This window comes from Podarcis bocagei, assembly GCF_964188305.1.
Source record: "Podarcis bocagei genome assembly, chromosome: 2".
NCBI lineage: Eukaryota > Metazoa > Chordata > Lepidosauria > Squamata > Lacertidae > Podarcis > Podarcis bocagei.
Window position 1 is genome coordinate 56330812 of NC_138126.1, and position 12847 is coordinate 56343658.

Consider the following 12847-nt stretch of genomic DNA (forward strand, 5'->3'; position numbering starts at 1 on the left):
AGGGGACCTCGAGCGCTCCGAAGGGTCTTAACCGACTGCCTGCCGCGCTTTTTTTCCCCCGACCGAGGGCAGAACTTGTCGTTTCAGCGCATCGGGTGAATAAGGCTGCCCTGCGCGGCTGCGCCTATTTTGCGCATTTGTTTGTTTTCCGATCAGGCACCGCGTGGGGCAGCTACTTGAGCCGCTGACAACTTTGCGCTGTTGAGTTGGCATTTCTCTCGCGGGTGCCAGACTGCGCGGAGGGAAGCAGGAGCGGGAAGGTCGCTCGCTTTCTGGAGAAGAAGCAGGGAAAGAGGTACGGTAACAACAGTCTCGGTTGCGTCGATCAACCCGTCCGCGCAATCCCCCACGCCCCATCCTTTCTGGCCGTCCACTTTCATGGAGGGGCAGATCCTCTCGGATGCGCCGCTTTTCCGCTGGTATTCTGAGGATTCGGGCTGCTCCCGTTTGGGAGGGTGCAAAATAACTGGTGTGTGAGCCGGGGGGGCATCACTGGACTGCACCGTGAGAAAGCGAATGGGCAGAATATTATTATTATTGTTGTTGTTGTTGTTGTTGTTGTTGTTGTTGTTGTTGTTGTTGTTGTTGCCAATGGACAGAACCAAGCAGATCGAAGGTTAGAAATAACGAGCCAGACAAAACGAATTAAATGTCAGTTTCTTTAAAAGGTCTGGAAAGGCTGCAGGCCACGCACGTAGGTGACAGAACAGCGAACAGCCAACGGAGCGCTGCAAAAGAAGTTGCCTGCCTTTAATTCTTCAGAATAAAATCTCTTTTCAAGCCAAGGGCTACATTCTCTCCTCATGGCTGATCTTCCAGGGTCCATAGAATAATAGAATTATAGAGTTGCAAGGGACCACGGGGGTCATCTAGTCCAACCCCCTGCAATGCAGAGGTCTTTTGCCCAGCGTGGGGCTCGAATCCACAACCCTGAGATTCAGGGTCTCCTGCGTTATTGACAGAGCCGCGCATTGCATGGAGCATATGTTGAGGGCGTATGTTAGAGGTGGATGTGGCTACTGCTAGCCCATGCAAACTCATTCTCATTTGCACACCCTACGCATTCGTACTTGTCTGTTTTGCTGCCTAATGCACACCCATTCGCTTGACGTATGGAGGAGGGGGTGAACTTGCAGCTGTGTAGGGAAAGGGCTAACAAAGATTGGCACCAATAGAAGGTGGTTTCAAGGCTAATTGCTGCAGGGTGGTGGTGGTTGCAGTACATAGGGAGGGGAGAGTTAACCCTTCCTTCGCCAGCTGTGATCCTCGCTCCATATGTGTATTATGAAGTTCTGGCTACAAACTGGGCAGAGTGGAGGTAGGTAGAGAAGGGTATACCCTGAATACAAGCACTCAGGCTGTGCTCTGTGAAAGCAAAGTCTACACTGCTGTCTCCTACATGTGAACTGTACTGGAAGGTGCTGTTTTTCTTACAGGGACCCAGCATTCTCCATTACAGTCATACCTCATGTTACGGATGCTTCAGGTTACGTGTTTTCGGGTTGCGGACCACGGGAAATCCAGAAGTACCAGAACAGGTTACTTCGCCACATGCACAGAAGTGCTAAATTGCACCGGCGGCTGCGCAGATGCGGCGCTTCAGGATGCGAACGCTGCAGGTTGCGGACATGCCTCTGTCATGGATTACGTCCGCAACCCGAGTAGAGGGTTTTTCTTACAGGGACCCAGCTCCTCTTCCATCTTCCTGTGATGGAAAGCTCTGGCCGTGCTGAGCCTTCCATGGAGTCCAAATATGGTAGCTCCACTTCATAGCCCTTGAAGGCTTATTGGGTGGCAAGGCTTGTGGGGCAAGCCCTGTGTGACTTCCCCTTTTTGTTTCAGAGTCCTCTGCTTCATCACCTGGGGAAAATGTGGACGCCTGGACCCTGGCAACCCATCTCCCCGGCAGTTAGGCTTGCAAACAACCCTTTATGGGGTTTCAAGAATGATTGCACTCTCTGTGTGGATTTTTTATGCTTGAAAACATCCTCCTGTTGACTCCATTGTGAAGTATTTTCAAGCCTAGTTACTGTGAGTTGAAGGGATGAGGAACAAGGGAGAGGAAGCCTCATGGACTGGCAGTTCCCCAGCCCTGGTCTTGATATCCTTGGATGATAAATCCAAAAAGGGGACCAATTATTTGAGGGATGGTTAAGTTGTATAAAAATGTTCAAGTCTGCTGGACACATATCAATAATTGATGAAGTATGAAATGAATTTATTTATTTATTTGAACCCCACCTTTTTCCCTGACAGGGACTTAAGATGGATTACAGATAGAATTTTGTTGTTTAGTCGTTTAGTCGTGTTCGACTCTTCGTGACCCCATGGACCAGAGCATGCCAGGCAATCCTGTCTTCCACTGCCTCCCGCAGTTTGGTCAAACTCATGCTGGTAGCTTCTGTCTGTTGTCAAACTCCATGGACAAAGACAACAGATAGAAGAGGAATAGCTAAAAACTTTTTATTATTATTACTAGATTTTAAATTACTAGTTTTACTGTGGAACAACAGATTGACTCTGATTATCAAGAAGTCTGTTCACGGGAATCTTCTTTGACACCTTAAGCAGCTTGCATCTCTTTGCTTTTTGCAAAAGTAGGAGAAGCAGGAGTATAGATGACTAGAAGGCAGGTGGAGCTCAGCTCACATGAAAACTGACAGATTGTTGCTTATGTTTTAAAGAAGACAGTGTAGCGACAAGCAATGAAAATTTCTGACTGTGGAACAAACCACACAGTGAAAATATTCTAGGAGGTGAATGGGTTTAGTAAACCTGGACTGTCTGAATGCCAGGTCATCTGTCCTTAACTGGATTGCAGCCTGCTTTGTAGACAAAAATGCTTTGTATTTGTCTCACTTTGCAAATGGGTGGTTTAGTGAGGGTCTAAGACCTGGGAGAGATGTGGCTTTAAGCACTGCCATTGGTTTTGCCCCTGTGAGCAAACCTATCCCTGTCACTTCAGTTTTTGAATTGCTAAAATTCTAATAATAATAATAATAATAATAATAATAATAATAATAATAATAAAAAAAAAAATAATAATTTATTTCTACCCTGCCCATCTGGCTGAGTTTCCCCAGCCACTCTGGGTGGCTTCCAACAAAAGATTAAAAATACATTAAAATATTGGTCATTAAAAATTTTCCTAAAGAGGACTGCCTTCAGATGTCTTCTAAAAGTCAGATAGTTGTTTATTTCCTTGACATCTGACAGGAGGGCATTCAACAGGGCGGACGCCACCACCGAGAAGGCCCTCTGCCTGGTTCCCTGTAACTTCGCTTCTCGCAGTGAGGGAACCGCCAGAAGGCCCTCGGTGTTGGACCTTAGTTTCCAGGTAGAACGATGGGGGTGGACGCTCCTTCAGGTATACAGGACCGAGGCCGTTTAGGGCTTTAAAGGTCAACACCAACACTTTGAATTGTGCTCGGAAACGTACTGGGAGCCAATGTAGGTCTTTCAGGACTGGTGTTATATGGTCTCAGCGGCCACTTCCAGTCACCAGTCTAGCTGCCGCATTCTGTTAGCTTATGTATAGATGTTAGCTTATTGTGTGGTACTCTTCTAAGGAAAACACATGCAAGTCTACTCTTTTACTCTCCCCATAAATAGCTTTCAGCATATTGGGTAAAAGGTATGAGGTGGCAAAATGCCATGACAAAGATGTATGGGAAATTATATCTGAAGATGCTCCTTGTTGTGTGCATGGTGGAATCCTAGGTGGATATTTACTTGAAATCTTTATTCACGCCTTAGAACAATACTTTTTATATTTGAATGTGGCACTCTCAGTTATGCCTTTTTGTAAGTTTGCAGAATGATTCTCTGTTGTGTGTTTTTCTTGTAGACATTTGAAGAGGCTCAACACTTCATCCAGAGTGAAAGGAAGAAATGACGTTCAGAAAAGGTATTATTTCCCCAAATGGCACATTTTAAAAATCGGTATACTTGAGTCATACTTGGCCATTATTATTATTCTAATCATGTTTTTCTTTGTTCCCTTTCAGTAAACATTTTCATTTTGGTGCTTGCTGTTGTTATATTTTTGCTAGTGTTGCATCACAACATATTGGGTCTCAGCGATCTCTTGAAAAGGGAATTATCAGGTATGGTGTCTCTCTCTTATTTCTATGAGTCTGGGCTTCAGTAATAATGTTTATTTGGGAGGTAACAAATCATTGCGTTGGTGAAATTATGTCCTTCACATAGGTTGTTTTTGTAATATACACTTGCATCTCAGTTATTTCACAGAAATATCAAACCATTTGAAGTGCGGCTATCATGTCAAGAGTAATTTTATTTCTTTATAAAGATATACTGCTTAATATAGGCGACGCGGGTGGCGCTGTGGGTAAAACCTAAGCGCCTAGGGCTTGCCGATCGCATGGTCGGCGGTTCGAATCCCCGCGGCGGGGTGAGCTCCCGTCGTTCGGTCCCAGCTCCTTCCCACCTAGCAGTTCGAAAGCACCCTTAAGTGCAAATAAATAAATAGGTACCGCTTTATAGCGGGAAGGTAAACGGCGTTTCCGTGTGCTGCTCTGGTGCCAGTTTGCCGGAGCAGCTTCATCACGCTGGCCACATGACCCGGAAGTGTCTGCTGACAGCGCTGCCTCCCGGCCTCTAGAGTGAGATGAGCGCACAACCCCAGAGTCTGTCAAGACTGGCCCGTACGGGCAGGGGTACCTTTACTTTTACTGCTTAATATAATAAAAAAACCTCTAAGTGATTTACTTAAAAACAATAAATAGAACAACATTCGATAACTCAAAATATACCTGTAGGTAGATTAAAATCAAAACATAGCTGCATATCCCAAATAAACAAATCAAGCCATAGAATTTAAGGGTCATCTTACTTGAAAGTAACTTTAATCTCATTGTAATATCATGGTCAATCATTAGGAAGAGATAAAAAGTTTGATTTGAAGGGATGGCTTGCCAGTGATCACCTAGAGATATTAGACTACAGCTCACATTATCCCTGACCTTTAGCCATGGTAACTAGGGCTAATGACAGTTGACATTCAGCTGCATCTGGAGTGCCACAGATTAGCCACCCAATTTAAAGTCTGATAAAATACCCTGCTAATGGAAGTAACTGGAGGAATTAAAGAAATGTGTAAAAATTATATAAGGCGTATCTAGCCAAAATTAAATTCTTCAAAGAGTGCAATTGACTTTGTCCTTGATATTTAACAGGACTTAAGAGTGAGTGACATTAGATTGAGCATGCCCAGAATGATGTTTATATAATAAACCTGTGCACACCATACCCTTATTCTGCAGATTCAAGTCCATTAGGCCTCCAACCGATAGATTTTATACCTGAGGCACCTCAAAGGTTAACAGAGGACTGGAATGACAAGGAGATTCCTGTGGTCATTACAGCATCTGATGATAGGCTTGGTGGGGTAATTGCAGCTGTGAACAGTATTCAGCAGAACACCAAGTCCAATGTGGCCTTCCATATTGTCACCTTGAATGACACAGTGGACCATCTGAGGTAAAGTATGTTTGAGAAATTTTCTTCCTTGGTTTTCGTTTGCAAAAGGTTTCCAGGCTTAGTAATGATTACTTTGAAGAAGCAAACATACTCCGTCCTCTGTTTTGTAATCCTGTATTCTCTGCAAGAAGCTATAGATAATAAAGTACTGCTTATGTATAGCCAAGCAGAACGTTCATATAGCCAAACTGAAATAGAATTGACCAAGAAGAGACATCTCAGAGAATTACTCTTGCAGATGCTGCTCACTATTACCAGTTTCAGAACTGATTTGCAGGGTATTGAAAACTAAATATTCCTCTTTCACGATCCTCATCTAGCTCCTCTGAAAAATAGAAGTGGTCGTTCAAAGAGTGCTTTTTTCTTAAATGTTTAGGGGTATGCATACCCCTGCGTACCCCCAGAAAAAAGCACTGCCTTCAAGTATTTGGGCCCCAAATCATTTTTTGGAATTGTAATTTAACATCAATGGTTTGAACTGAGCTGGAAGCTTACGGGCAGCCTGTGGAGATAATGGACCATAGGTGTAATGTGACTCCAACTTGATATGCCACACACCTCAGGTTAAGTACTTAATTCACTCCGGAGGTCCGTTCTTAACCTGAAATTGTTCTTAACCTGAAGCACTACTTTAGCTAATGGGGCCTCCCGCTGCTGCCACGCCGCCAGAGATGATTTCTGTTCTTATCCTGAAGCAAAGTTCTTAACCTGAAGCACTATTTCTGGGTTAACGGAGTGTGTAACCTGAAGCGTATGTAACCCGAGGTACCACTGTAATCTGGCAGTAGCATTTTGTACCAGTTGAAGCTTCTGTACTGTCTTCAACGGTGGCCTCGCGTAAAACAAATTACAGCAGTCTAGATGTGAGATTACAATCACTGGAAAGGCTATCCCAGTCTGTAGCTGGCAAACCAACCTGAGCTGGAAATAGGCACTGCAGCCACCTGTGACATTTTTACTGCTCTCTTCCCTGTACAGATCATGGCTTAGTAAAACTAGTCTGAAAAATGTGAAATACCAAATACTGGATTTTGACCCTCGTATGCTGGATGGAAAAGTGCAGGTTAAGTCTGAAATGCCAGACTCAATTAAACCTGTGAGTACTTGCACTGATTTATATTATTTTAACTTCCTTTTAGGTTGCTGATAATATATACTTAGATATGGCAGTCTTGAAAAATCTGACTTGTAGCTACTGATGCTATTAGAGAAGAACTCTAATAGAAGAACTTGAGAAGAACTTGATTGTATTCATCAAATTAAGTTGGGACGGTTGAAAATTCTACCAGCATCTGAAGTTTCAATAAATTGTTTATTTACTATAAGCTTTGTTAGCGACCAAAATATATTGTTAAGAGAGATTATGGTTATTTGAAACCAGTGTCTGGCATGTCAGATTTTCTTTCTTTTGTTCATTCATTCATTCATTCATTTATTCATTCATCATCTTCTTCTTCTTCTTCTTCTTCCCTTTTGTTTCTACCTAGCTAACCTTTGCAAGATTCTATCTGCCTACTTGGGTCCCTAATGCAGAAAAGGCCATTTACTTGGATGATGATGTGGTTGTTCAAGGTACTTTTCTTCCTGCAAATACTTTCAGAGATGGAAGCATCTTTCTGTAGACCTATCCTGTCTCAGGGCGAGGGACAGATTTTAGCCCACCTAAAGAAATGGGATGAAGTCATAGAATTCTAGAGTTGGAAGGCACCTCCAAGGATCATTTAGTCCAACCTCCTGTAATGCAGGAAACACATTACGTTAGAATTCCAAGGGAGTTATACTGGTTTTAGGGGGGGGAATACAGTATCGCAAAATTAATTAGTGCAGTATCTTCTTAGTGCAATTAAAACTGCTCTTTTAACTTGAAATATGAAATTGACTTATGAACTCTGCACCCTGATTTGAGCTTTCCATGAAATCTGTACTCTTCCCAGCTTTAGATACTGAAGTAAGGCTTCTCTAGAGCATGTTGGAATGAATTTGGCATTTTAAGTAATAACTTATTTGTAGATGAAATGGTTTATATTTGCAAAATATGTATTTAATCTCCACACTGCTCTTCACTTCTGTGCATACATGAGAATAAAGCCCTGTTTTTAATGAAATGAAGTTCTCAGAGGCAAGACTGTATCTGGGATCTAAAGAGCTGCTTTAGGCAGGTTTCGGGGTTTTCTTATCAAATGAGTTTTTTGTGTGTGGCATATGCCCATATAACCATCATAATCAGAAAGATAACACTTGTTTCCAGTATTTGCAGCTATTGAAAATGATTGTGGGGGGCAGGGGCGGGATGGCAGGCGGGGTTTTAAAATTTGTTTTGAACCGCTATTTCTTCTTTGCTTGGATTGCTTTTTCAGATGATATCTTTGAACTTTACAACACTCCACTGCAACAGGGTCACGCAGCTGCATTCTCAGATGACTGCGACTCTACATCAAATAAGTTTGCAGTTCGTGGAGCAGGAAACCAGGTGCAAATAATTCTAAAAGAAGAAAGTGAATGTTACAGGCCCCAGTTCTTAGAGGTGGCCTCTACCCTTGTGGTTGCGTTTGTTTTGCAGGAGTGCTTTATGCCTTTGGGTTTTCCAAAGCATTGAATGAAGCCAAGTGCCCCCCTTTTTACCTGTATTATAGGACTGGGAACCTTAGCTTCTTCCTGGGCATGCTATATATTCCTGGCCCTTAGCAGTCAGTAGCCTGTATAATTTTCAGGGAATGGTAAATGCCTGTACCTGTCTGCATGGGAAGGCTACAGAATGTGGTGGAGTGGTCTTAGGATACCAGGGACTGTGGTCTTCTTCCTCATGTCTTGAGGAGACCTGCTTCTCCCTTATGGTAATCCAAAGCAACGCTTTCAACTTCCTGTTCTAAGCACCGAGGAGGAGCAGGTTGTCCTCTCTGGTATGCTGAACAGCCAGGAAGAGGAGGCTATCTTTGAGTAAATGTAGATGGTTCCTTACTTCTCAGAATCTGTATGCTGCATAGGGAGCCTCCATTCCCCCCCCCTCCCAAATGGGCAATGGAACATAATGGCCATAAGCAAAATGTGGCTGATTCAGAAAGGCGCAGATGGCTTTTTGTATTTAACTCAACTTGCCACAGTCTAGTTATTTTAAGTTATTTGAAATGTAATAGCTAATAAACAAAAACGAATAAAACTGCTAAATATCATCACATTTTGGTGAAGCTAGCATCTCCATATGGGGTATCTTTTCCTCTGCAAATAAAGGGGTTGGGCAGTGAAACTTTCTGTAGAGAGAGATGTGTGTAACCAGTAAAGACTTCCGGGGATTCTTGTAACTGAAACAGAGACCCAGTTTCTATTAATTTTCAGTACAATTACATTGGATTTCTCGATTATAAAAAAGAAGCAATTCGGAAGCTGTCCATGAAAGCAAGTACCTGCTCTTTCAATCCGGGCGTCTTTGTTGCAAATCTAACTGAATGGAAACGACAGAACATCACTCAGCAACTGGAGAAATGGATGGCGCTTAATGTGGTGTGAGTGTGCCCATATTTCTGCTTAACACTGCCCCTTGGGGGACTGAGCCTCATACAGCATTGTGTGTGCCGGTGGGGATGGAGAGTGATGAACTGCCAGAAGTATTTCTCAGGTCTTTCTACCATGTTGATGATAATCTTTCTCTATGCATGGATCATCTTTGCACTGACACCAGGCTACTTTCTGCATCTACTTCAGCCTACTAGCCCTGAATATATATTGTTTTCAGGTCTGTCATCTTTCAGTTAAAATCCTGTCTTGTTCTTTAACACGCCGCTGCCCCAATCTCAGACCATGAAACCACCTTTATTTATTTCTACCAACACTGTTACAAAGGTTGTCCTGAACAATCACCTTAACCATCAGCTATTAGGTGGTCCACCCACATTTCTTTCTCAGGCTCTTCCTTCTGCTCCTATTCTGCCTGTTACTTTTTGAGGCTTTTGCGTAGGAAATACTATTCAGTACTCTCGATACTGAGCTTTTTGAATAGCCAAAGCATGTCACACACTTTCTGAAATCCTTGTTCCTATTGCCTTGCAAATGTTTTCCTCATATTGCAAGTGGTGGACAGTGACTGAGAGAAGGTACATACGCATTTGCAGCTGCGTTTCTTAGCTGGGCTACACCTACACTCAGATGATTTCTCCATTTATTTTTCTGGCTCATTGCAAAGTATGTCAGTTGCTGTATAGTGCCTAACGGAAGGTTGTAAACAAAATGTTTTATAAGACATTGCACAAAAACAGAAGCGTTCTGTTCTTTAATAGGATGATTAACGATTTGAAAAGAGAAACACTCAGTTGGATTAATGAATATTTACCCTATTTAAGAATTGCACTTCTGTCTTTAGCTGGTTAAATTTTCTTTCTTATCCCTGACTAGAGAGGAAATATACAGTCGGACTCTTGCAGGCAGTATCACTACACCCCCTCTGCTCATTGCATTTTACAAGAGACATTCAAACCTTGATCCTATGTGGAATGTGCGCCATCTTGGTAAGTATAATGGAAGAGGATGTGATACCTTTGCCAGACTTAAGCTGGTTGAAGTGGTTGCTTCTGTAGGCCTCATTTTCTTCTTCACAGGACCTTTGAAGTGTGGTAATGAAGCTGTGGATTTGTCTGCCCAAAATTCTTTAATTTCTTCCTTTTCCTGTCTCTGAACTCTTTACTACATTTTGAAAAGTTTGACCATGATGTGAAATGGCTCTGGTGTTTGAATATGAATTCAGTGGTCAGTTAAATGTGGACACAGGAAGATTTCTAGATACAGTGGTACCTCTAGTTGTGGACACAACCTGTTCTGAGCGGTGCTTCTGCGCACACGGTGAAACCCGCAAGTATACACTTCCAGGTTTCCCGCGTTCGCAAACTGAAAAGACGCAACATGAACCTAACGCAACACGAGGTATGACTGTATACTTTGGTGGTGGCTATTCAGGTATCTTTGCTGCATTCTCCCACCCATCCCAGTTGCAATGGGGGTAAGAAAGGATATTTGAAAGATAAATCAGTGTTTTAACAATGGTTAAAAATTAAGAGTCTGCTGCGAACTTTGATTATGTGACTTGCTAGCCTTTAATAGAACCCAGCTAGAGCCTTTTGAGAGAAGACAGGATAGGAATCTAAATCCACTCACGTTTCTTTATTCAATTCAAAGGTTCGAGTGCTGGCAAAAGATACTCTCCACAGTTTGTGAAAGCTGCCAAACTACTCCATTGGAATGGACACTTCAAACCCTGGGGAAGGACCGCATCCTATGCAGATGTTTGGGAAAAATGGTACATTCCTGACCCTAGTGGCAAATTCAACTTGATTCGGAGGCACACTGACACTTATGAGGCAAAATAAGACGGAAGTGATACACCCCATATTCTTCTCAGGAACCAGACAAGACCATAGAGTGAAGTTGGTAATGCTACGTCCATTCAGATTGTTTTAAAATGGAGACACACTTAAGTACTTGAAATGCATGCTTAAGAGAGGAAGCCTCTTTAAGCAGAGGAACCTCCACGAAACTAGCATTTTCAACCAGATGGGATATTAAAGAATGACCTTCTAGGGATAAAATGTTTCAGTAGACACTGCACCCAAGACTTTATCACAGCTGGTGCTGGGGGAGCGTCTCGTGTTGCACAGCAACTTGATGTACTAAAAAGCTGCTACCATTTTTTACTGTTACTTAACCTGTGAATATAAGCTTTTTGGTGGATCCCTCCTATTGCTTGAAGATCCATTCAGATTCTTACAGCTAATTTGAAGTTTGATTGTGGATTTAAAAAAAAATCTGCGTTCCAAACACTATTTTTATAGTAAAGTTTCTTTTAATAAAACTACCCATCAACAGTAAAGCAGCCCTTATTTCTTAAAAAAATGAAATTTATGATTTGATTTATATTCAGATTTATGGATTGTGTGCAGGCAACTGAAATGTGAATGGTAACTTGTGCTTCACAATATATCACTCCCTCGGTGCCCACCTAGCAGTTCGAAAGCATGTCAAAGTGCAAGTAGATAAATAGGTACCCTTCCGGCGGGAAGGTAAACGGCGTTTCCGTGCGCTGCTCTGGTTCACCAGAAGTGGCTTAGTCATGCTGGCCACATGACCCGGAAGCTGTACGCCGGCTCCCTCGGCCAATAAAGCGAGATGAGCGCCACAACCCCAGAGTCGGTCACGACTGGACCTAATGGTCAGGGGTCCCTTTACCTTTTAATAAATTAATTGTGCTTGAGTTCCTATAAATTTGGAAGCAAAATCCCACCCTGCAAAAGTTAGTGGTTTTTATGTGTTCAATGAGTTCCTCGCATATGCTGATCTATAAACATCTGTACATCTAAAAGGGGGGGGGAATGCCCACTGCCACCAAGCTAAGGATCTGTGAGTTTCCAGGACTTGAGGTTGATAGTGAGCCAACAGATACAAAAAATCTTAACACATTCATATTAAATACAATGGTACCTCAGGTTACATACGCTTCAGGTTACAGACTCTGCTAACCCAGAAATAGTCAGGTTAAGAACTTTGCTTCAGGATGAGAACAGAAATTGTGCTCCGGCAGCGCAGGAGGCCCCATTAGCTAAAGTGGTGCTTCAGGTTAAGAACAGACCTCCGTAACAAATTAAGTTCTTAACCCGAGATACCACTGTACTAAACAATAGGAACTTGTGTCATTTTGCTGCCCACTTTAGCAGGTGAGAACAGCCCAAACATAGTGTTTCAACTTCTTGAAAACTGAGCGAGGGCCCATTGGTGTAAAAGGCCGCAAGTATTACGGGACCTGCATCCCTTCTTTGTCCTTGGACCTTTTAAATTTTCTTATTTTTCGAACCTATGGTCTGTATGTGCACATTCTAAGCTTGGAAGCCCATGAGCTTGGTGGTCATGAGCCTGAGACTAAATGATCATCGTTCCTCTGTCGTTGGTTCAGTTGTATGTGCAATTACAAGTTATGGCAAGATAGCTGCTTGCTTCGCTGAATGAAAAAGAACATGGAGGTTTATGAACAGCATTACTAATTGTATAATGCCTTCCTGGCGGACAAGCTGAATAAAAAACCCTTGCTGCTTTTGTATCTAATTGAAGAACCACACATCTCAGTTAAAAGCATATTAAAAAGTGAAGTTTTCTGTGTGTCTGTAGTTTTCTTGATACTAATCCTTTCTCTGTATGCCCTTCCACCTTCTTCTGGACTATTTTGCTGGCCAGGGAAGGTATTCTCCGGAAACTCAGATGAAGGGGAGATTTAATAAGCTGTGTTTTGAGCCCGTCTGTGCTCTCTTTTACCCAGTTGTCCAAATACCAGTAAAAAGTATATGATGTGTATGCTTCCCCCCCCTAACAT

The 12847-nt window shown here is 42.7% G+C and overlaps 1 protein-coding gene across 2 annotated transcripts; it reads left to right on the forward strand.

Annotated features, from left to right (window-relative positions):
* The first annotated feature begins 99 nt into the window (after window positions 1-99).
* Window positions 100-12636, forward strand: GLT8D1 (glycosyltransferase 8 domain containing 1). Of its 2 annotated transcripts, none has more exons than XM_081185162.1 (10): window positions 100-295; window positions 3848-3907; window positions 4008-4106; window positions 5286-5502; window positions 6481-6598; window positions 6990-7074; window positions 7860-7972; window positions 8836-9002; window positions 9889-10001; window positions 10666-12636. In XM_081185162.1, the coding sequence occupies exons 2-10, from the start codon at window positions 3892-3894 to the stop codon at window positions 10854-10856; spliced, it is 1119 nt and encodes a 372-aa protein (XP_081041288.1). In that variant the 5' UTR covers window positions 100-295; window positions 3848-3891; the 3' UTR covers window positions 10857-12636. The 2 variants fall into 2 exon arrangements, with proteins under 2 accessions (XP_081041288.1, XP_081041289.1); XM_081185163.1 differs by lacking the exon at window positions 100-295 and adding an exon at window positions 497-520.
* The last annotated feature ends 211 nt before the right edge of the window (window positions 12637-12847 follow it).